Source organism: Pteronotus mesoamericanus, unplaced genomic scaffold, assembly GCF_021234165.1.
Source record: "Pteronotus mesoamericanus isolate MK-2021 breed Mesoamerican mustached bat unplaced genomic scaffold, CSHL_Meso_final scaffold_1186, whole genome shotgun sequence".
Taxonomy (NCBI): domain Eukaryota; kingdom Metazoa; phylum Chordata; class Mammalia; order Chiroptera; family Mormoopidae; genus Pteronotus; species Pteronotus mesoamericanus.
In genome coordinates, this window is record NW_026555302.1 from 3,234,524 (window position 1) to 3,260,583 (window position 26,060).

Below are 26,060 nucleotides of genomic sequence, written 5' to 3' on the forward strand. Positions count from 1 at the left end.
CTCTTCTTCCGAGCTTTTCATGGGACCCATAATCAAAGCAGGCCAACTGGTGCCCTCTTAGGCAGATGAGCCATTCCTGTCCTAAGAAACTCTAGGCTGGGTGATTTCCATTCTCCTGGGACTCTATTCAGCTGACCATATGTGTTCCTTATTCTGTTTCATCTTCACACCTGTCCTATGAGTTAATGAATATGCCATTTTTCACAGAAAGCGACAGTCTCAGTTAAGTTAAATAAAGTTAAGCAAAGTTGTTCAACTAGCTACTGACAGAGAGTTCTCCCTGATTCTAGAGCCCCAGTTTCCCATTATAGCATACTGTCTTTGGCCATCTCATCATACATGGACAAGAAATATATATTTCCTTGTTTTAAGAAAAATCCTAAAAATGTGGCTGGAATGTTCTGACTAGTATGTATCACGAAATAAAGATAAAAGCAGTTCATATATATATTGATATGTCCTAAACACAACCACCACATGAAGTAGGTACTATCATTCTCCCATTTTGCAGACGAGGACGCTGAGACAGAAAAACAAGTGATCCATCTAAAGGTCACATGGTTACCATGTGAGCCATGGTACTAAAGTCTGGAGTCCTAACGTCTTCACAGTACCGCTTGTGTTGAAATTTCCATTATGCCTTTCCAGATTCGTTCTCTACCTTTCTCCACCAGGCCCTGTGCACTGGGGAGCTGGCCATTACGGGATGCCTCGGCAGGGCTCCTTGGCCTCTCGCCTTCCGGTTAGACTGGAGCAAATGGAAGGCACCAGGAAATGAAAGGACATGAAGAATTAGCCAACAGCGGATCTTTGGGTTAGCTTCCTTGACCCAAGAATATATAACATCTGTGAGTAACTATGAGATTCCAAACTTGGACTTTCCTTATACCAAAGGAAGCATTAATTAAAACCATTGACAATCACCCGGTTAACAAAGAACGGAGGAGTAAGACTGTTTAGTTCCTTTTTCATCTTCAAAAGCGAATTGTTTAAGTACTTCTTTGAGATGTGTCTTAACTTGTGGTTTCTAAAATGTAATACTATACAATGATTTATAGTCTGCTCACACTTGGCCAACTAATTTCTTTACTTTGGTTTCCCTTTTATGTTCTATAGAGATGAAAGATACCTAGATCATCTACTTAATCATTATTTTAAAGAAGAAAAAAAACAACAGATGGAAAAACTTTGTTAGCTCAAGAGAGTTGATATAAAAATATACCTCACTAGGTTAGGAAATTGATGAACTATATGTTAAGAGGAAAAACACATAATACTCTACAGTTTCCTTTAGAAACAGCAGATGAAAAATAGCTCATGAGGAAAATGAAAGGACTCAGAATGTGTGTGGCTTCCCTGAATTTTTTGTGTCTATTAAATGTACAAATATCTCTATAACATCCAGTTCCCCTAGACTTTATAATGTTTATGTAATAGGAAAATTTTGGAACAATGAGAAAAGAAAAATGGCTAAATTATATACTAAAAATTTTGTAGATAGCACTTCAACACTGTCGCTCTGCTTTTGGTTAGCAAAATCTTCCACCATGATGGCTTTCTGTAAGGAACACACTGGCTTATACAGTTCCAGTAAGCCCTTCACAATATCTTTTCTTCCCACTCCAGAGAAAGGAAATCTCTCTCCAGCCTCTTCCCAGACTCTCCCACTCAAATTTATTTTCCAGTAGCAACTAGCCATCTGGTTTCTAACAAACATAGTGGTCCAATATCCCCATTTTGAAAGCAAAATAACAACATTCCAAGGACTGTAATGATACTAGTTAACATTTATTAGGCACTTACTTGGCACCAGTCCTTGTGTGGTGTGGTGCATTTTACATGCATCTTAGAAGAGTTCTTCTAAGATTATCTTGAAATGGATAATTCTATTATCCCCATTTTACAAACAAGGCAACTGGGGCTTAGAGAGACCATGTCACAAAGAAATATAAATTTTTTTTATCAGTTAGGATGCATTTATCTTTAGGTAACTACATACTCAACTCTAATTGGCTTAAGCAAAAAGATCACTTACTCCCTTAATTCTGGAGACTCAGCAGTAAGATGTGTTTGAATGCTGACTTAATCCAAAGGTTTTAGATTTTCTTAGCTCTCTATTCCCCCTTGTATCTGTTTCATGCCAGATGTGGATGAAGATGCCTGTGTCGGATCTGGGAATCACACCCACATAGGACAGTATCTGGGAGAAGAGAACTTGTCCTAGACACCCTTAGCTACGTTCCCCTTGAGTCTCAGCGGGCCAAAGCAGATGAGGTGATCTTTCCTGAAATAACTGGCAAGGGGGTTGGGATGGTCATGAGTGATGGAGAAATTGAAGACCCATTCTCATTGGTATCAACTCCATTTTTAAAAAATGGACAAATTTAGTAATGCTTCCTTCTAGTCCTATTCTGTCTAAGCTCCATTTAAAGATCAGAACATAAATTAATGACCTGGGAGAGAAATACTACTGACAAACCGGAACGTTAAATTTCTCTTATATATCTATATCTAGAAAATTTCATGCAATATACACCACATTTTTATAAATTGTTATTCCTGTAAATTCTTTGGAAATGTTAAAAATTATTAGGACTACAAAAATTATGCATTGAGGCACTTATTTAATAAAGTATCTCTGGAGGTCTTATTGTCTCTGTTTAAGGCAACAATATTTTCAATTTTGTGTCAGTCAGTCTCTCTGGATATATGGATAGAAATGGGGTTACCTTCGCAGGACACACCCTGCTATTTTCTAGCCCTGGGGCCCTGATCATGCCTATAGTTCTCTCTTACAGTTTCACCCACTTTGTATTAGGAATCTCCAAACTGTGCCTGACTGCTCACAAAAGATTCAGACAACTCTCCTTCCCCATGGCCTGGATGCCGGCCATGGCTCTTTTCCCTGCCTCTCTTCTCTAGTACCCTCTGCTGCCACCAAAGCCCCATCTGTCTGTGCGGAACACCATGGCCGTCGCCATCGCCAACGAAGAGCCTCACAGCACCCCAAAGTGGGCGGGGTCCTCCCCGCTGCAGGAGAGAATGACGGTCTTCCTCCCTTAACGCCCTACTTTGTGCCAATAGTACTGACTGTACCACAAGTTCCTGCTCAAATCCTGATGGAAACAACTTCAACCAGCAGCCTTTCCCTCTTTAGGGCCAAGCACAGTCTGTGGGATGGGACAGGAAGCCCAAGTTCCTGAGAGAGTCCTGTACTTTCCCCTGCTCTTTTCTTCCCAGGCTTCCAAATTCTCCTGCAAATGTTTGTTTACAAAAGAACCGCCCAGGGCTTTCCTAGTTGTCAGGCTCTGCCCAGGCACTTCTGCATTGCTACCTGGGACACAATATGGACTCAAGCCATAACCCTCTCTAAAGCTGTTTCTTCCCCCAAAAATTGTTTACACTAAAGTGACTTTCCAGGTTTGTTTATCATCTGTTGATAAAAAATATTTTTGCTAGGTGTTTATCCTATAAATTTGCAATATCCTATTAGTTCCATCATGATGTGATAAGAACTTTCGGGTTATAAGAGGACTACTGCACTATTTCATTTGAGACATGAAGGAGTCTGTCATGAAACTAATATAACGTGTATAGATACAGTGATCCTATCAACCAAATGTGAATTATACCTACAGAAAACTTTATCTTACAGTGGCACGTTCCTAGAAACTTACGTGGGAGCCAAATAAATAGATTTTTTCAATCAAAGTGAAGCCATAGAAAGGTGAGAGAAAGAGGAAAAAAACAAATCGGGAAAATTAGACATATCTCTAACACTTTTTAAGAAAATACCGAGATTTTCAGAGTATTTAAGTTACAGATTTTTATTTTCACAAAGTTTTTAGAAAACTACACAATACTTTTTACAGTTTTTACTTTTAATCTTAGAAATCAAAGTTATTTAGAACTTTGCTCAATAATTAACTTTCTCACATTCTACTTCAGTGTATAGGCAGGCAAGCCTTATTTTCCTGGTTATCCAAAAACTATGCATCGGAAATATGAGTTGGCCTCACAAAGCAACAAGAAGTACAAAATTGCTCAAGTCCCACTAACTTTTAAATACATTCATGCTTAAATCTAAATAATTTGTCAGTATAGCATAATACAATCTAGAAATTAATACTAGATAAATCTGTGCTTCTCTCCCATTGATGTAGTCCCTTTATTGATCTGTGACCCAGGAAAATAAAACCTTTTGTGTTCAAATTGTTTTTGAAATCAAACCTGTCATGATTAGGTTGGTTGAACTGGTTTAGTTAGTAGGTTGTAATTAAGTGGACCCATTTTATGACACTCACCTCATTAACTTGCTTTTTGTCCAGGTGGAACACCTGACCAGAGCTTGTAGAGGCAATTTCTTCATAGACTTTATATCCAATATGGTTCCTGTCATCACAGTCTCCAGTGAGCACAAATACCACCTTTGTTTTTTAAAAAAGAAGACAGTTTAGAGTGTTTTCAGAAATATATATACATATATATATATATGTTTAGCACCTATTATGTATTAACATACATGGGCAAGTGGAACATATAGTATATAATATATATTATATATATATATAATATATATTCTCTCTCTCTCTATATCCAAGCACTTTGCAAACAGTTTAAAGTCCTTCTTACTAAATAAATGAAGCTTATTTTGTCATTTTGGAATCAAAACTTGGGCATGTGACTTGCTTTGGCTGCTATCATAGGGCAAAAGGGACATTCTACCAGTTTTGAGCCTACACCCAAGAAGCCTTGGCTATTTCCCCTCGATTCCTAGTGTTTCTGCCTTGTCCATGAGAAGAACATACCCATATCAGCGTACTTACTGGCCGCAGATAAGAGGCTGAAAAGCCCATGAGGCAGGGCCAAGTTACCCCAGAGAAGGGCCTACCTGAGACAAACACAAACTATCCTCAGACATACAAGCGGGGAAGCCTAGACAAGCTCTACTGAGCCCTGCTCACATAAGACAAATAACTGTTTGTTGTTTAAAGCTGTTGCGAGTTAGAAATGATTCTTACACAGCAATAGCTAACTGATACAATGAGTAAATCTAACTCTGACAAAATTCCACGTAGGAGATGAAATTTTAATTACAGGCAGGCCTTTTTGCTAGGTCTATGTTTTTTATCAGTTATAAGGGCACCATGGTAACAAGCACCTCAATTAATCCCCAAATCATTTCTTCTCTGTATAAAAACAAGGCATTCATATACTATGTACAAATATCACATATCCACTTACATGTTCAACTTAAATGGCACATGCATATTGGAGTACACATATGGATTAATAGTTGTAATTACTGACATTGGCCACACATAGCATAGTCAAAGAGCGGCTAGCTCTCTCTCATGCTGTGTTCCTTAAGCTGTGTTCAGGTGGAACATTCAGGGGTGGCTCCCTGCTCACCTGTGACTGCTTCTGTTGGATAAGCTGCAGCACCTCATGAGTGAGCCGGTAATCCTTGGACCGTGCATCAGTGAAAACATAGATGAAAGAACCAGGGAGAGAAATTTCCAAGGCAATTTTTATAGCTCCAATGCTCATTTCTGGGCAATCGCCCCCACCCTGTTGAGAAGCAGAGAGGGGGAAAAAATGCAATTATTTCAGAAGCAGAAAAGAAAAGGATATTTTAGTTGTGACAGGTGGGTTTAGGAGCGCGAGAACTGAACCAGTTCTCTTCCCTTTGCTCTTCTGCCAGCTTGCCACCGGATTAACTGCTTTGGTTATGAGAAAAGGAAAAGATATAAAGTGATGTGAAGGTGAAAAAAAAAAACTGTACTTATGAATAAATTATGAATTCACCCAAAATATACCAAATAATGGAAACTACTATGTATTTGTATTTGTATTGAGTTTATTAGGGTAACACTGGTTCATAAAATTATATATTTAAGTGTACAATTCTATGATACATCTATATATTGCATATAACACGCAAAGTCAAATCTTCTGTCACCATATATTTGACCTCGTTTACCTTTTCTACCCCTTAATCCCCCTTCCTTTTGGTAACCACCATACTGTTGTCTGTGTCTATGAATTTTGTTTGTTTGTCTTGTTCATTTATTGCTTTCAGTTTTATATTCCACATATGAGTAAAATCATATGGTTCTTGACTTTTCTGCCTGACTTAATTTGCTTAGCATGTCTATAGCCATATCACCCTAAATGTGCCCGATCTTGTCCATTATACACTTTTTAATGAAATGCTAATTCACTTTCCCATCCTCTTTCATGAGTATTTCACACATCTCCTCTTTTCTTATATCTTCTCACTCTTATTTGTCAACTCTGCTTCTATTTTACTGAGGAAATTGAGTCACTCATAAACTCCTGATACGGTATATAGCACGCTACCTGCAATAGCAGCCACATGCCCTGTCTTCACATGAAGGTATCATTTGTGCTCACAGTTAAGAGGGACTACCTGTGTCTAGTCAAGCACATGGCCCCTTCGGCTGTCTCCTTACTCTACTCCATCACCAAACAATCCCTCTTTACTAGATCATACCACCAACAAGCAAACACACTGCTATATCTCCTATACCCCAAGTGTTTTGTTCAAATGTTACCTATCAGAGAAACCTTCCATAACCACCTATATAAAATATTCCCTCTGTGTCGTTCTTTTCACTCTGCTTTATTTTCCTATTAACACATGATGTCTGGGTTTTATTTTCTACTTGAACAGGCTATATATATATATTTTATATGTTTTATAAATATTTAAACATATGTATGTTTTATATATATGTTGAGGAGATATGTTTAGGAGATATATATATTTGTTTAGGAGATATATATATCTCCTAAATATATAAACATATATTTGTTTAGGATATATACACACACACACACACACACATATAGATACACATGCATATATATTTGGTTAGGATATATATATATCCTGCTTCTATTTTATATAGAAGCGCATATATATATACATCTATATGTGTGTGTGTGTGTGTATATATATATATTATATTTGTCCTAAACAAATATAATCCTCACACTCAAAGGAATTCTTGTCACATTTATTTTTTTCAAAAATAGATGAATTTATAGATGAAACTGTAAGCATGCTGTATTTATAATTTTATGCATTGTATTTTAAATTTAGGATTATATCTCACTTATGTTTCTATGTCATCAATGTTCTTCAAAATCAAGAATTTAGTGATCACATGATATTCTAATATCTCTACATTAAAATTTAGTCAATCATTTCTCTTTCATTGAACAGTAATGCTTTTACAAACTCTCCTCTATTATAAATACATGAATAAAATCCATTGTAAATATATAAATATAGAGATACAATGTCTGATTGTTTCCATAGTATAAATGTCAATATCTACAGGGCCAAGAGAATGGACTTCCTACCAATCTGTTGTTAGCAATTAATAAGTGCCCTTGCTAGGGTTTAGGCATACAAAAATGAATACGCTAAAGTATCTTCTCCTTAAGGAGCTCACAATCTGGAAAAGACAAACAAAAAGCAAGGCAGTTTAGGATACCGGGGCGGGAGGGGCAGCGGGGACGGGCGGCGGGGAGGCGGGGGGGGGGGGGGGGCGGCTTTGCGCTTCTACAGTCCTTCAGTAAGACTCTTTCTCTAAAATAAAATAAATAACTTGATGAAAGGGATAAGGTTTTACCTTTAAACTCTGGAGATTCTATCTGATTCTGCTATCGGGGTGCTCCCCGGGCTCAAACAGCCTCAGATTCTGATAGAGGTATCTTGAGCACCATAGAGCTAATCAAGAACCGAGCATTAGAATTGTTTATACTGCAGCCTGGACAAACTGGAGAATCTTTTCTTGCATTGAATCCCACTCAAAACTTGCAGCCTTTGATTACCATTTGTAAGTGAGTTGGGATAGGGCACCAACTGTTATAACCTGCTTCTAAATTTGGGAAGCCCATTAAATATTATGTCACTTTCTTAACAGTACGGGGCTGGATGCTGTAGTAACCTATCTTCATTTTTGAGGAGATATCATTGGAGACTCCCAGAGATCTTACTGAGTCAGCAGTCTCTTCTTTTTGCAGGATTGATCTCCTATTTTCAATTACTTATATGCACTTTCAGGGCATTTAGTTTAACAAGTAACACTGCTTAAAAACTTGTATAGTTATATCCTCAGATTATACTTACCTTCCACATTCCAATTTTCCATTTTTAATCGCTTGTTAAACATCTACTCTTAGATGTTTTGTGGGCCTCTACAATTCAATGCATCTAAAAATGGAACTCATTATGTATTTCCTCCAACCATGTCTTCCTGTTTTTGTTAATAATACTATCTGCCTAGATACTCAGTTTCAAAACATGATCATCTTTGACTCTTCCTTCTTCTTTCACCTAATGAGTGGCCAAACCACATTCCTTCAACTTTCCTTCTATGTCAGTCCCCTGTCTTCCTCTTTACCTCTTATAATTCATGCTTCTTATTAATTTAATTAAAAGTGTAGCCTCTTATTGAATCTTCTGCTCTTCCTATCACTAAATTTTATTTTGCCTCTATCACGTTCCTACTTAAAATCTTTCATGAACCACTTGTTTTGGATCAAATGTTCTAACTAGCTTTCTGTCTTCTGCTGCTCCCACTTCTCAGGTTGCTGCCTTTAAGCTTAGGCTAATTCCTGTTGTTTGAGTGTGCATGCCTCCTGTTTCACACCTTAATGCCTTTTAGCATTTTCATTCAAGTGATCTGCTACTGCTCCATCTCCATCACCCAACACCCCTCACAGATACATGCATGCCTGAGTTCTCCCATTTTCTATTAACTGTGCTTCGCTGAGTCCCCAGTTCATAGCATTTGTTGGCGTGTAGTAATCAATGAGTACATATTTATCATACTGAACTATTTCCCTTCTGAGGTTGAGATAATATGCTGTTTCCTCTTTTTAAAACTTCATCTTCTTCCAGTCAGATGTACTTCTTTCCTTAGCTCATGTTCTCAAATATGCTTTACTCTTTAATGATATAACACATTTTCTTTTGCATAATAGTTATTTGGAGAGACTATCGTGTGCGACAAAGGAGCATTTGTATGCTAGGAAAATGGGAAATAGTTACTGGGCACATTAGTAACTTTAATATGTTAGATAGAAATAATTTTTACTTGCAGCCAACTTGGCCTATCTGTAATAAATATTCTGAACTGCTAGAAAAAAATTTAGATTCCTATTGTATTTTCAGAAGCTTAAACAACAAAACACTTCAGTTTTGCTTGACATTATATGCACTTGAGTGTGAATCACAATATAGTTTATCCATTCTATGGGCATTTGTTGAATGGCCGTGCACAATATGGCTTCCTGGTGGCACAACCCTAAAGAAAAAATAATTGCCTAATTGTCACCTGGTATCAAGGGGCTAGAAGAAATCCTGTCTATATGCCAAAAATCAGAACAGCTAGGAAATTTCCAGAGATACATGTTCAGAATGGCAAGAATGATAAACCTTGTCCAGTTACTGAGTGAAGGACAGTCTCTAAGTCACTTGACTTGTTTTCAAGTGTGCAAGAGGACCTAGGGGTGGATGACTTAGTTCATCCCTAAACATTACACAGCAGGAGACTCCAGAGATACCCTAGAATCCTTGAAAGTCACTCTGAACTAACTCATTCCACAGAGATCTGCCCAGAACTTCAGGCTCATCCTAAAACTTGAACACACATGTATTGAAATAGGACCTCTAAGTCTTCAGTAATTGTATCACCTACATATTTGACTAGAATAGTTTAAAGCCACATATTAATAAAACCAATATAGTCAACATTTGCTGTAAGTATTGAAACCACCTTTTTCTCTGGGAAAAAAGCACCTCTGTGAAACCTTGAACCTCGTAAATATGATGCTTAATGCTGGCTATTACCCGAAGGAAAGAGTATGATGAGCGGACACAGCTGAAACTCCACAAAGAATTTCCCAATTATAATCACAAATGAAAGATGAAAGGCATTCCTTATACTTCTGGAACTTTTTTATATCTTATTTTCAAAAAATATATATCTCTTTGACTTTAATGGAGGAACTGACATAAAGTCTCAAAGCAGCCAGAATATGGGGGAATGTCCATGGAAAAGGAAACATTTTGACCCAATATGTCAGAAACCCATACTGGCCATGCTTATAAATACATCCCTTAGGAGTGATTTGTGTTGCTTAGTTTATTTTTTCCATCTGTGAAAATCAGTGTATTTTTTACCATAAAAAATGCTTATTCTGCCCTGAATTTCATATTTGCAGATACAGATTGTACTATAATCATATTGATTATAAGTCGTTCTCAGAAATAACACTCTTCTCTTCCCAAAGCAATATAGTATCTTTAAATAATTACCTTTCTGCTTATAATAGTTAGTGGTATCTAAGAATTAAAAATAACTGTTAACTAGTAATTCATATCTTAGTGAAGCTTTTTGTCTATCTCATGGTGGACATAGGTTCCCGAAAAGAAAAAGGTTTTTTTCCAAAAGAAGTTAACATATAATGTTATATTCTTCTAAAAGCTCCCTGTGTGATGCTTGAGTTTCATTTTCTAATCATTTTAAATCATAAATAATCTGTGCTGTCTAGTACAGTAGCCACTAACTAGCCTCATGTGGCTATTTGTACACTTGATATATGGCTAGTGAAACTGAAGAACTAAATATTTCAATTAATTAAAATTTAAATAAAGAAACTTAAGAAGTATTCATTTTTGTATTAATGATATTGAAATGATAATATTTTTGATATACTGGGTTAGAGTGTTAAAATTAATTTCAACTGTTTTTATTACATATGTGGCTCCCATTGTATTTTTTTGTTGGGCAGCACTACTTTAGAAGGACACATTTGGTTTAGTTATGTAGGCTTCCTTCTAGGCTGTTATTTGTAAGGTTGTTGCTTTGATCTGAAAGTCTTCCATGAACTTTGTTTCCTGGCAAAAGTTACTAGAAACAAAATTCATGTTGTTTTAATTAACTAAAGGGTCAGAAATCAAGATGCAATCCACTCCAAAAGTCTATAAATTATTCACCTTGTTCAAACATATATACCCAAAGTTTATAAACACAGTTCATATCTGTTGATGTATTATAAATTTAGCTTGTCAGAGACTGTAAACGCAGAGGAATGCCCACAGAACTTGTTCATTCTTCACTGCAGCATTTGCTGAGTTGTATAATTTATTCGTCCCTCCCATTAGATCTTTGTTCCTTGAGGAAATTCAGTAAGTGTTCCATTTGCTGTTTAATGAATGAATAGATGAATGAATCAACGCTAAACGAGAGAGTGAGATTGTGCCAGCAATTTGACACAGTCAAGGCGCACTTGCTGTATTCAGCCTGAGTGTGACTGACGCTTAGCCCGTTGCATTTCAAGTAATAGAATTCCAAAGGTAAGTCCCCTAAAAGCACACGTTTCAAAAGTGGCTCTTTAACCGAGCACTGCGTGTGTGTTTCTATGCGTGTATAGGAATAGCAGTGTATGAAATGCCTTTCCCATCTCCTGATTATCTTTCTCCCTGCCTCTCTCTTCTCCCTCCCATTGTCTCCCTTCCCCTTCACATGGCTTTATGTAGATGTATCTCCCCAAGCCACATAAGCCTACACACATACATGAAAAAAGGAAGACATGAAGGAGATGAATTGCATAATGCATTGAACTGCATAATTTCCTAAAAAGTATAAGGGCCTAACGTTGTGAACTCTGTGTTTTTGTTTGAAACGTATCTAATTTGTATCAGGAGCATATTCCTGCTCAGTATTTTGATGTTCATTTTATCTTCATCATTCTACTGATGGCCACAATTTACTAAATTGCCAAAGACATTTCAGATAGAAAAAAACAGAAGCATGTGACCTCTCATGGCAAGTGGTCCTCCTGGAATTAAAGAGAAAGAAGAAGAAAAATGCTATATAACCTCAGAGTCACGGTAATAATTATGTTCAAAAAAGTAAATTCCTGGAAAGCGAGATGAAGTAAGAATGAAAAGAAATCCTATCAGTCAAGATAGTAATAAAACACAGATTAGTCTGCTTTCTTTTCTACGTATAAGACAGTGGAGGAAAGGCAAGGAATGAATGGAACCTCTCAACCCTGAGAGGAGTTCGGGGAAGATGAGGTCCCTGTCCAAAACCTAATGGGAAAATGCTCACCAGACTGGGAATCAGAGGACCAGGGAGGCTAACCTGAGAGCAGGCCCTTGTCTATGCCTCTTTATTTCTCTACTTGTTTACCCAGTTCAATTCTTCTACTCTTATCGTCAGTTTTCACTGAACAAGTATTTATACCTGTTGGTTTCCAGGTGTGCCTAACTCTAAGCAATTGAAACATGAAACTCTTTTGGCAGACTCCTGCCACAGTCCAAAAGAACTGTTATTGATATTACAATACTTACCCTTATTCTAACATGAGTACCACCTCCTGAGCACTGCCTAGCTTCAAAGTCAGACTATTCCTTTCCCAAGGAACACCCATTGCTTGAAATGTCTTCTTTGCGTCATTTGCCCTTTACCTGTGAAATTTAGGAATGATACACAGTTGCAAGCTGAACAAAAGCCCCTGTTCTTAAAATACAGCTGTGCGATTCTATGACCAAGAAGACATGTGGAAAGCATTAAGTTACATTGAATCTAACTTAAAGTTGGGTCCAAGCAAGTATAAAATAAATCAAAACAACTGTAGAATCCTACAGACAGTGACGTGCTGGGCCCCATCACCTGTAGAAAATATGGCAGGGATGCACTGAGAGATGGTCAGAGCCCAAACTCCAAATCTCCATCATCAAAATAAAAGAAGACGTTACATCCCAGGCAGCCCACCACGCTGCCCTTGACTCGTTTGAAGAACGTGGAGTCCAAATCGAACAACTGCTGACTTCAATTCCAGACCCAGTAAAGGTGAATAATTACAACCACATCCAGGTTTTCAGGTCACCACCTGACAGCAGTGAGGGTCTAACTCTTCAACAATTGATTTTTCAATCTGTTGGAGCATTTTCGACATTGGGCCTTAAGAGGAGATTCATTTCACTTCAACTACAAAGACACACTGTGTTCCAGGCGCTCAGTATCGACAAAGAAAGCAAAGATGATGCACCTTACTGCTTTAAGACATTTCAAAAACTTTATCATTCACATGGCTGATAATGGGCCATGGTCCTTTGAAGGGGAAGATGGCACAGAGGCAACCAAGTCTAACAAAAGCACCGCATGCGGTGTCCAACGATCGGAAGACGTGGGCAGGCACACAGGGCTCATTCTAGGCAAAAATGGTATCTTGGTATTCTCAGTCTCCCCTCAGTAATTCTCGCCTTCTCTACTTCTCAGGGAATTCCTTCCTCTCTCCTGCAGCAAGGATTCTGTACCTCCTTATCGTGTCCTTCTCTTTTCCCATCAAATTAAGACAATGCCCTGGTCCCTGGTTGGGACGGATTCTTGGTCTCTGCTAAAGAGGACTCCCCTGTTTGCTCAGGGAGAGCGGGCCAGGAGGGGAGAGGGACGGTGTCTAAGGAGGCCCTTGTAGACACTCCCCGTTTGCTTATTCAAGGGTTAGGCATTCATCTGGCTTCTAGAATCTCTGGATGGCTTTCTTCTTCCTCATCTTCCCTCTGCTACAACCTTTATCTTTTCTATGTCCTGCTTAACCTGCCCACTAAAATCTTTTCCTTCCTGCTCCAATGCTCCTATATGGATTTCACATGATTTCAGGCATGTTTGTTATTGGGTAGTTGAAGGAGATTGTAACGTTGTGATTCTTTTTATTTAATAAAAATATATACTGCTTATGTTATTTCAGGTCTTGACAAAAATCATCAATATAAAGCATTTCTTACTAAAAAAGCATTATAATTTTAGGAAGTTCTGAGGTAGATAAACTTTATAGGGTTTTTTTTTTTACAGGTAGTAGTCACTAAACAAAATTGGTGAACTAAGATCTAGATCATCACAAAGAGAAGCATTAAGGGAAGCATATATATATATGGCAGAGAAATGAGGATTTTTAAAAGTCAACATGAGTATAGAAGGGTGGAGACCTGGTTTAAAGTTTATATGAGGAGACCCGTGGGATTTGGCTGGCGAATGCCCGAGTGCTGGGTAACGGGGTCCGCCTCCAGAGGAAGACCCTATCTGCTCTGAACACCCAGACATCGCCCCGGAGGGGGCCTCCAAGTGTCATCCGTCAAAGGCTGGTTCTATCAAATCTCTAACCAGTGTCAGTTCATGCCTGGGGTATCAACAGGCTTCTGGGAGGAATTCATACACATGATCGGGTAACTGGACAAATACTACTCAAAGTTAATGCCAATACCAAGACTCCACAATTCTTCCTGAGACTTTGCAAAGCCTAAGAATGAAAGAGCTAGCTTCTTGAGAACAGTTTCTGATCAATTTGGACTGAAAAAAATTCCTTACTTTCCTTTATATCCATTTGGTTGAAACGAGGTTTATAGCTTTCTCTAGGGGTCCTGGCTGTAGATGAAGGAACATTCTCCCAAGGAAATGACCTCTATCCTTACCATCATCTAAAACCTAACAAAATCAGATACAGTACTTACTGTGGGCGACAGAGCAATCACCAGGTAGGTAGTGCATAGGGGATAAATGTATGGATTCTTCTTCTTAAGTGTTATTTTGTCACATATAACTCCAATATTTACTCTGCAATGACTCATGTCTTTACCCTTAAGAACATCCCCACATATGCACACTTTGAAAAGAAAATCAAGAAATTTCCCATCATAATCCACACCCAGCCCATTCTGTCTGTATATTCTGCTCTGAAAAAGCAATCCAGCAGTCATAATACCCTTTTATGCTCTTTGTCCTTTGAAGCACACACAAAAGATTATTAGGAAATCAACCAACTATTTGCTTCTGGATAGGGTACCAGGACAGAGGGCAAGAAAAGAGCCAAGAATCCCCTCTGAGTGCTCTCCATTCCATGATCTTGGTCCCCATCCTTCGCTCCCTGAAGACACAAGGTTGTCTGGTCCTCAGGGCCTATTTGTCATGCTAGCAGGAAACTCCAAGAGCAAACCAAAGTTTTAACTCTAACAATGAAAATAATCAAAACGCCACCTTCTTATACAACTAGAGTATAGACACTACCTCTCAATCTCTTAAAATGCACCTCTCGTTCCTGTGTCTCTCCAAGGCATCTGCGAGGTCACACTTAAATAAGCTTGCCCCCCTCAGTGGCAAGAACATATGCTGAGCAAAGGGAGCAATCTGTATGAAAATTAACTTTGTCACCTGCTGCTCAGCAATTTTAGGTGAGCCATTACTCAAGCTGATCGGAGGTGAAAGTGGAAATCAAAATCTTTAAGGACTAAGTTCATTTCGCTGAGGATGAGACCAGCCCATGGCCTCCATCTGTCTCTAGGTCTCTACTTTCCTACTTTGAAGTAAAATACTAGGAGATGTTATAGAAACAAACTTTAATTGGAGGAGAATAATAAGGCTACTTAAGCTTATATTTAGAGGGAAAGTACCAGAGTGATTAAAGGACAATGTCATGGCATTAAATACCTTCAGTTTTGAAACCCGCCTTGCTACTTGCCCGTTGGTGATCTGAGTAAGGAATGTCACTTAATGTCTCAAAGTTTAAGAATCCACATTTATAAAAAATGTAATATTAATATCTGTGTGGGTATGAACTGAGAGAAGGACTTACACTTGCAAAATTTTTGACAAGCACATGTTCCATAATCCTTGCTCACTTATGGTATACTTAGTTGGTGATTATTTCCCTTAAAAGCACTCTGGAGTACTAGAGGTAGTAGTAGAAATGGTAGTCATAAGAGCTGACATTTACCAAGCCCTTACTTTGGGACCGACACTGGGTCTACTGTTTTTGAAGCTTTACATATTATGAGTTACATGTATTGGACTTTTTAGCTCATTTCTTCCCTAAATTAAATACATGCATTTCTTCTGATAAGAATGTATAGAAACACATATATATGCATTTGTAAGTTAAGTGCATATTTTAAAAATTTCAATGGAAATACATACTGCTTTCTTAAATTGAATTGTGTCCAAAACCAAAAATCAAAATTACACATTTTATTGCTCTCTATTTTATAGGTATCTCTACTGATGTATACTCTCTTTCCTTTCATTTTTCTAGTCTTTTTTTTTCTTTTTTTCTTTCTTATTTTGGGGGGTTACACATCAGTTCAATTTCTTTAAAAAATTCAACAAGACTTCTCCATAAATCTAGAAAGAGTGCACTTTTACATAGTGCATAACTTAGAATACTAGAAATTAGATAAAATGTATACCAAACTGGCACCAACAATTGTTTTTCTAACATTAGCATTATCCTGTCCTTTTTGACAGTCTTTATCTATCTGGCCATGGTTTTCCATTTTCTCCTGTGACAGTTAATTCTAACATCCAGTGTTCTTATATTACAGCAAACATTTTCCCCTAACCTCAGCCTGCTGCCGTCTGTTTATTTATTCTCTTGCTTCAGTTAAAGAAAGACAATAACTGGACCTACCTCTTATCTTCCTTATAACTCCCTGCCATGTGATGATGCTATTCTGTACATTTTTACTCTTATTCCCATCTTTTTGAGGTCAGTTTCATTAAAATACTTCACAAAGGAAAACTAAATTACATGTGAGGCTTTTCAGCTTTGAGGACCAACTCTCTATATAAAAGAATTGTAATTCTATTATTGTAGAAATACCTTTTTTTATACTTCAAATGTTTAACTAATACGCTTTTGTTCTTTAAAACATTCAAATAGAAGGCCTGAAAGTGCATCATCACCAACACCATTTTCTAAAAATCAACAAACTTTATAGTTTCTTATAAAGAATTCAGCCTGAGGCAGGACTTTGCGCTGCATATTTACAAGGATATTAATTCCCAAAGCTCGGTGTGATTAGAATACCATTGACTGTCATTTTTCTTCCCCTCTTTTCCCCAGAGAAAAAGCTAAGTTGCTTTTCAAGTTACTTATCTGTATTCCAGAAGAAAGAGGAAAAAGCCAAATGAAGTTAATGGTATAAATTTACTTATTTAAATTTAGGGATTTTTTTTTTTTTTGCTGTGTGTTTCTTGAAAAATTTTAAATTGCTCTTCCTTAATTCCATATCTATATAAGAAGAATAGCCAAATCTAGTGAAATGTTAATGAGTGATTTTTTATATTTACTTCAAACTGAATTTATTTTTCTGGTTATCAAAACTATTACAAGTGTGAAGGGAATATTTTTAAAGGTTCCTTTTTAAAAATATCCAAGTAAGTTTTAATAGGACAGCAATCCTTTTTGCTCTCAATATCTGTGATTCAAGGGGAATTATTAAAAATGATAGAAGGGGAACTGAAAAAATGATCTGGAAATTACACATAAAACAAAAATATAGTATTGCATACTAAAATTTTATGAAATGTGTAAAATTTAGTTTCTCAAACCAGTGTATGAAATAAGAAAATATTCTCTAAGCAAACATCAAAGAGAAAACAAAATACATTCTTTAGGTTAGGTGTTAAATGGCGATGCAGCCTAGAGTCTTTTCATATTTAACCCCCACTTAATGAAACTTTTGCCATTGATTTGAAAAAGAATAATTCACTAGACACTTTGAAAGTTAAAGCACTGCCATGGTACCCTCGATGCCTATAACACTGCCCAATGGGGAATAAAGGAAAAAAGTAATACTGATTCCTTCTCTGGTTGGTTGTTCTAATTAAGCATTCTCTTGGCTCCCAAGTCAATGCAAAATGAATTCATAAGATGCAGCCAGTCCAAGGAAAAGCTCCAGAGGATTGGGCACCAGCTTTCATTCCAAGGGAAAGAGGAAGAAAGATTATTTTCCTGAAGAGAGTCATTATATGACCTTGCAGAGTGTGTCAGGTTCAATTTCAGAAGGTGGGGGGAGGTGCCCTGGGGAGGGGATCAACGGAGTACGTGTGAGTCAGGTATCATTGTCCTTCGCTCAGGGACAAACAGAGCAAGGAGAGTAAAAGCACTCCCTGAAAATCCTCTACAACAAAAGAAAGGGAGAGTCGGGAAGTCAGGATGTACCAGTGCCCGGCTTCATTGAGAATATAGGTATTTTCATTCTGGCCAGATATCCAAGAATGTAGCCCGGCTTTACTCTTGCACAGGGGAAAAAGAAAAAAAAGAATACAGTAAATCCCTTCCTAATATTCAATCAGCTAGAAATCTCCATACTTGGCCCTTCTGCAGCCCCCTGTAATAAAAATTGATGATTAAGCTTTTAAGGTATCTTTTGTACCATCAAGTAAAAGCACCTTCATGTGGCATTCATTTATTCAGCTGCTAATTTAGCCCCTCCTGCTGTGGACACTGATCCAACCCACAGGTGGGCCAGATGTTCAGCACGCGGTACAAGGCTGACGTCTCGAGAGCTCATGGTAGAATAGGAAACATAAAAATGCACACAACTAGGGCAATACAATTTCTAATTTCCACAATCCATGTACAGGACAGATATTTTTATGTGAAGATTTCTTTTCAGAGAATCCGGACCTCCAAAGTGGCAAAGAATTTGTTACATTGAGGGACAGAAAAGTCGATTGTAATTAAGGATCAAGATAATGACTGAAAAAGAATAACATGGTATAAGAGAAGGGAAATGGAAGTATATTTGTGAAGATAATTATCAGATAAACTTAATAAGAGAGAAAAATAGCCAAGGGATGACTATATAAAATCTATTTAAATGTTTATGACGTATAATTCAATTTAGTATGTCATTTAAAAATAGAGAATTATACAAGAATTATGACTAAATGTTTATTTGGAATACCAAACTTTGGGTTTTTCACCTTATGCCCCAATTATGCTCATACCATAGACAGTTCTAAGTCATTCACAGTCTAATCTGGACTCTCTTAATTTGTACATAATGGTATATTCACTCATTCGCTCTTTCGTTAATCAAAAAGTGAGCATTTACTAGGGTATTCAGTAACACGCTAAAGCAGACATGATCCTTCAACGTGAAATGCCAACTATTTTGTGATGAAGAGAGGCAAGGAGAAATGGCCAGGCCTAGAGGATAGGGCAGGGTTCTCTGAGGAAGTGGTTTTCAAGATGAGGCAGCGTGGACTGAGGGTAGGATGAAGGCCAGGAACTTCCTGTGCAAGAACAGCATGTGCAAAAGCTCTATGACGAGATGGACGAGGATGTCGATGCACGAGGCTGTAGGCAAAGCTCCAAGGCAGAGAGAGCACAGAGCCCAAACCCAGGGGAGAAAGCGGCAGGAGACAGGGCTGGAAGGCATCTGGGTCTCCGGGCACTGAGGACCTCGGGAAGAATGTGGTGTGGTGAGGGTATGATGTGAATGGACAGGGTGTTAGCGGAAATGTTCAGAGATGTATTTTGAGAAAATTTTGTCTGCAGAGGAGAGAACAGCCTAAAAAAATAAAAACAAGAATAAATGCAGGAAAATCACTTAGAAGCTTTTTTGCATTAATTTAGACTAAATATACAGGATCTGGGACTAAGGCTGGACCAACAGAAATGGAGAGAAGTCCACTGATATAAAAATATTTAGGAAGATAAAAACCAAGACTTGATAGGGAAAGGGAGGGATGTATTAAAAATGACTCAAACTTTTGGTAGCAGAACCAGAATACTGTAGCCATCACTCAAAAAGATAACAAACAAAACAAAGAGCAGGGATTTGGGGCCGCGTTTGGGGCAACAGAAAGGAACATTTGAAGGGTCACCGTGACATCAAAAACACTAGCGCAAGGGTCTGTTTCTCTGAGCAGAGGTCTAGGCTGGGAACATACTTATGCACGTATGGACGACTTTGCCTAAAGAGAGGATAAAAAGTGAAAGGAAAAAAGGGGCCAGTTCCAAAGGCAGGAAGAAAAATGAAAGAGTCATTAAGCGAAGGGAATGTCTCAAGAAGGAGCGAGAGGTCAGTATTGTCAAAGACTACATAGATGCCCACCTAATATGCTGATGACTGAAATGTTCCCACTGCAGTTGGCAAAACAGAGACTGGGTATCACTGGCTGGAGCTACTTCAGTGACAAGGGGGCGTGGGAACTAGATTGAAATAGACTGAGTGGTGAGTCGGGGAGAGGGGAGTGAGGAGACGATGGCGGTGAATACCGACAACTTCCCAGGCACTGAGGGTCTTGAGCAGGGTAAAAGGTGTTATTAGTAAGAGAATTTGAGAAAAAAAAGAGATTTAGTGTTGTTTGTTTTGCTCTTTATACTTTCTTTGGTTTATTGGGATTTGTTTGTTTGTTTGTTTGTTTTTGGAGATACTTGAATGTTTTTAGAAGTAAATGGGAATTCTCAAGCAGTTGAAACAGTCTGATAGTATTCAGATCTTGAGAAAGCCAAGGGGTTAAGATCAAGTAGAGAATGAGAATACGATGGGTACTGGCTGTGTGTGGATTACACGCCAGCTATGAGAGGGCTTCCACTTTTATGTGCCTGTGTGTGAAACAGTAAGTAAGGTCTCTTGCTCACAGTAGATCATTTGCGGAAATGGCCATTAATAAAAGGGTGATGGGATAAGTAGGTATTGAAAAAAAAAGGTAGATAATATTTGCCATTGTCTCTGGGAGGAAGAAGAGATTTCACTGACCAAAGAAACATAGGAGGATAGTGGGAGTATTGAGTCCAGTGGAGATAGGTGGTTATGTATGTACAGTGGAGTCAACTTGCCACAGTGTGAGACTTCGATAGCACTTGGCCACCAGGGGACAGACATGGAGAATGCGCATCTTTGGGATCCTTCAAGAATCAGGTTTTGCCTTTTGAACCAAAAAGCAATGGCCAAGAAAGAAAAGGGAGTGTTTTTGAAATAACAGAACTCTGAACTGGATTGAGGGAAAGTGAAAAAAGAAGAGGTTTGATGGCCTAGGTAGGACACAGGAGAGGGGTCAGTGGACCGGAGCTCGCCGATGGTGAAGAGGCCGTTGTAGGGCCAGGAAATGCAGCAACAGGCTTGGTGGGCAGGTGTTGTTGTTGGAGATTAAGATGCTTGAGTTAGTGATTTGTGAGTCAGACTGGATTGGGGTGATGATAAGGTCCAGAGGGGGTGTGGGGACAGAAGACTGAGACCGAGTAAAGAAAAGGTCGCTGAAGACATCCAGCAGGCTAAGGAAGTGAGAAGAGAAGGTTCTGACAGGTCATAGTCATTAATTTTGAAGTCCCCCAGAAGAACAGCAGCCTTGAGGGGAAAAGGCAGCCGATGGTACAGATACAAATATCTTAGATGAACGAAGAGGAGTGGCTAAACATTCTGTAAGTGACCACACCAGAGACCATCCATGGAGGACGGCATGCTGAAATGGCTGCCAGGAAGCAATTTCGTTTTTTTAATGAATGGATTTGGGGATAATGATCTCAAAGCCATACTGAGAAGGTGCATATCAACACTGTTTTTGGAATATTATTTAAACCAATGTTATTACTACCTAATAACCAAATTATACAATACTTACAGTCGAACATTTTATATAGTTGACTCACAGCATAGGATATCAAAATTATCATTTCATTACTGTCATGGGGGAAGAATGAACTGTTCCTTATGATTCTCAGTGAAGGGACTCATCAAAAACAGGGGTCAGTAACTTCTTCAGTCATGAGTCATATAATAAATATCTTAGACTTCTTAGACTATGTGGGCCAGACATTCTGTCACAACGGTTCAGTTCAGCCATTGACACGTGGCAGCAGCCACCGAAAGTGCGTAAATGAACGGTGATACTTTGAACCCATTCTATCCCACTTCCCCATCCTTTGTGCAATTCATTCAGGACTCAGCAAGAAAAAGAAGTGGTATTGGAATGGAAACATAACTTCTTTCTGATATAAAAATGAGGAAACTCAGCTAAAAGTAAATGATTTCCCTTTCCCCCAAAAAGAAAAAAAAAAAAGAAAACAAGAACTCACCTGAACATATAGTTCTCTCAGTTCATACTGAAATTTCTTGGGATCTGTGGTGACTGTCACTGGGCCAATTTCTGTGAAGATAAAAATGACATAGGTAAATAAATAGTAATCAATGGCATAAAATACTTTAATGTAGTGTGTTTGCAAATGTCTTTTTACTGTTCACTACATGGTTATTTATTACCACAAAATGATTTGCAGAACAAGTAACTTATAGCAACCAAATAATAACTCACAATTTGCTGTAAAGTACGCATACATAAAAGAATGGGTTTTTAGCCTTGCAAAATGCAAATGAGAAGTCAAAAATGTCACAAGACAAAGAGTCAGGAGACCCCAGTTTCTGTTCCTTTTTACTCTCACCAATCGGTCAAGATTTACTGAACACCTGCTTTGTTGTTGGACTCTGAATGAATCACTTATTCACCCTATGATTCTGTTTTCTCAACTATGTATTGTAAATGTGTCTGCGGGTTTTCTCTAAGTCCAAATTTATTTAAAATAAAAAGTTTACCACTAAACAATAAGAGAACAAATGACCTTCACTGCCTATCCCACAGGATTTGTAAGAACTTGCAGAAGCAAAGAGATGAGGACATTAAAAGTTCAGGAAATTGTCCTTATCACTTCCTTCCCCATGGCTGGCGCTGTACTCCTGAGCTCACTTTGACCCCACGATTACCTTCGGGGTTGCTGCCACCCTCCTCGTTGCCCTAATGTGTTTATTGCACAAATCACTGCTTCAGATGGGAGCAGGTAGGGCCACAGCATTCGCTGGAAAACCAGGACTGAAGTCAAATGAAGAGAAGGGGCCCAGGTTTCCATGAGGGTTAAGTTGGCAACATTTTTTGGTAGGATATAGCATGTCTATAGTAAACATTTTAATCCACAAAGATCATTTTCTTTAAAAAAAAAATCAACTTTTAAAATAGACCAGCGTAAAGTGGCTCTTACAGATATTAACAACTTCCCCCAGGAAATACCCATATATTTAAACAGTAGTATTAACATTCACCTGAGTATTGTATGCACAGACATATCATCTTAAATTCCCAGGGTAGATAAAGAGTTTTCTATTATATCTAATGAAGATACAGGCTGCACTCAAAACTGTAATACGCAACTGCAGTAGAAAATTAGAAAAATCCTTAACATGTAGTTTAGGATTTTACATGTAGTTAACATGTAGTTAACACAAGACCTTTTCTAGCTTCAAAGGAACACTGCTAGAAAAGAATTTCAGGACTTCAAAGGATAATAATTAATTAGCCAGGCCTTCTATAATAAGCTCAACGTGATGCAAAAACAGACGGTAGGATTTTAGAAACAAAGGAGGTAAGTCGGGAAAAAAAGTACAATTTGTCCGCCAGAACCCATGTAATTGTTTTTAGAAATCACATGAAAAAAATGCCTCCATCCTTCGCCATAGATTAGACACCTTGCAGGATGCAAGAGGAATGCAGAGGCAACTGGAGAAACTGTGAAAAGGCAAACACGTACATTCCACACAAAGCAGAGCAGTCATTCGCTGTGGAAAATCATGCCCAGAGTATATGGAAAATCGGTGAAGCCTACTCTCTCAAGACTAAACAAAGGCATACTTTGCGAAGGAATGCAAAACAGCAGAGGACACGCCAGGCAGTTACACTGACATATAAATTGTCAGCAGCCTTGTCACACCAAGCTTCTATTCCTACATGGCATAATACTGAAATAATTCCATTGAGTAGAATTCAGAACTCAAGCAGTAGGAAGTAATACCAAAAAATGCTAGAAAAAAAGGCAATTGCAGAACAGTGCAAAGTTACATACAAGCAAGAACATTCCCTTTAATAGTAATTTTTAAAAAGAGCCCTGGATATATGCCTGTTCTTCAAGAGTGGAGACCAAGAAATACTATTAAAAAGAGGCCTGCTTAGCCTTCATGCAGCTTTCCAGAGACTCAAATATCCACCTGCGTTGAACAAAGATAGGAAATCTCTCCTGCAGCTCATTAATAAACATTTTTGCAAACCACAGGGACCGCGGAGATAAATCTTTTATCAGTTATGAGAAATACTCAGGAGAGGCAAACACTTGCCACGTCCCTCCAGCTGGAAGGATCCCTTCCAAGTCTTTTGAATTGAATGATGGGACTATTTGGCAGAATCAGCCTCCTCCCTTCTGGACTTGCTTCCCTCTCAGTCTTTCTCTCCCCATATTAGAGCCCTGTGCCAGTTGTATGAGCAACTTCCCCTTCTCTTCCTTTTTGCTCCTGTTGGTTTCATCCCCTGCCAAGCCTTTGATGACATTCAGCAGGTACGACTTTGTCCTCTCTTCCTGCCTGAACAGAGCCCTCTGTTGCTTCTAGAATTAAATGGGAACTCTCCAAGGCATTCCAGGCCCTCTTCTCGATTAATCCAACCTTCTGAATGCGCCAACACCCTTTACTTAGCAAGGAGCGACTGTGCCTCCGCACTAGCCCTGTGGCCATCCCCACGGTCTTTCATCTGCCTGGGCACCTCTCGTTCTATGAAGTCGGATGTGAGTCCTACCCCAGGGGATGTGCCGCCTTTTCTCCAATTTGCTTCAATGTTGCTTTGATAATATTTGCATAATAAATACATGGGAAGATTAAAGGTGTGTAACATTTCACAGAATGCAGACATCATCTCCCCGACATTCAATTAATTCTACCCATTTTTATTGTTAAAAAACCACCAAAGAGAATAAAACAATCATCAGCCTCCAAACAGAACCATCAAGCAAGAAGAAGCATTAAGGATCTTTTGGTTCAATCCCCTTTCTACAGGCCAGAAAAACGTGAGGTCCAGAGAAGATGAAATTGGAAACCTTTGATGGCAAGGAAAAAGGTTGAGGTATCTGGGAACACTTTTACACTGAGTCGCCTGCGCAGCTCACTCACAGTTCCTGTGTTCCGAGATCTCCTTTCTGTCGATGGTCACCTCGCTACAACCTCTCCTCCTTTCCTCTGCACCAAGTGCAGGACAGGCCATGGGCGAGAGCGCCTAATTGGATGCACAGAACATCCAGAATGCTTTATTGTTGCATGCCTGGATATTATCTTTAATAGACCAAAAAACGTATCCCTCTTGCCTAGGCGATACCGTGATTAATCACACAAAGAAACTTCACTGCAAAATTCCTTCTAAAATCTTTTAACAAACATATCTTGAGCATGTAGTACATGCAGTTGCCACTGATAACAGGATGAACAAACAGGAGCCCCACTCTGAAAATCCTGATGGTCTGATGGAGAAGATCAAACCGTAAATATGGGAGTGAGTACGCTACACTGTAGCAAGTGCAGAAATAGGAGAATAGAGAAGGTGGCGTGGGAGCACTAACTCATGTGGAGAATTGTTTTTTTGAAAGAATCAAGGGAGATTTCAAAAAGGAGATGAAAATTCAGGATTTCAAATTAAGAAAAAACAAGTAAGTTCTTCATAATGCTAATTTCTTTTTAAATTCTACATACCAAGGAACATACAGCAAGGACTCATGGACAAAACCAAAGGGGAAGAGCTGAGGGAGGAAAGGAGGGAGGGGGCAAGGGAAAGTGGTGGGGGGGTAGGCAGAGACAAATGTATTTGAAAAAATAAATTAAAAAAAATAAAATTTAAAAAAAATTCTACATACCATGTTTATATATCAAGTAATCCTATAATCTATCAAATCACTATTATTACCTACAACTATCTCTATTTGCAACTATGTTTATAATTCATATGACTTTGTAATGTAAAGTGACTCCTTCTGAACCTCACAACCACCTCATGAAAAAGGCAGAGCCGACATAGTTAAATAAACAATGGAGGGTTAAGTGATTAAACCAAAGCAACCCCCTCCCTTTGAGGGCTGGCACGGCACCACGTTGCCTGTGGCATGATGGCATCTACTGTATACAGTATGTGACACTGTGACTGTCACCGGACTGTCCGCAGAAGGAGATGGACAGTCTAGATGCCCCTACAGCAGTCTCAATAAATGCTCCAGATGGGAAGCAGGGAGAGTAAGGAGACAAGAATGAAAAAGGAATAAAGGCAGCCACCTGCCGCTCCTAAGGAGGACACTGATGAGTCAACCGAAAACGTGTAGTTCCTCTGTTAACCAGAATGTCTTGTTCTTTACTTTAATCAAGTTATTGG

At 38.5% G+C, this 26,060-nt stretch overlaps 1 protein-coding gene across 1 annotated transcript in view; it reads right to left on the bottom strand.

Moving 5' to 3' along the window:
• HMCN1 (hemicentin 1) overlaps positions 1-26,060 on the bottom strand; it is a 392,649-nt gene that overhangs the window by 278,302 nt on the left and 88,287 nt on the right. The window contains exons 2-4 of the mRNA XM_054587651.1: positions 21,913-21,983; positions 5,413-5,571; positions 4,305-4,427 (exon numbers count right to left, since the gene is read on the bottom strand). Coding sequence (XP_054443626.1) covers positions 4,305-4,427; positions 5,413-5,571; positions 21,913-21,983 — 353 coding nt within the window. The remainder of the gene's footprint in view (positions 1-4,304; positions 4,428-5,412; positions 5,572-21,912; positions 21,984-26,060) is intronic.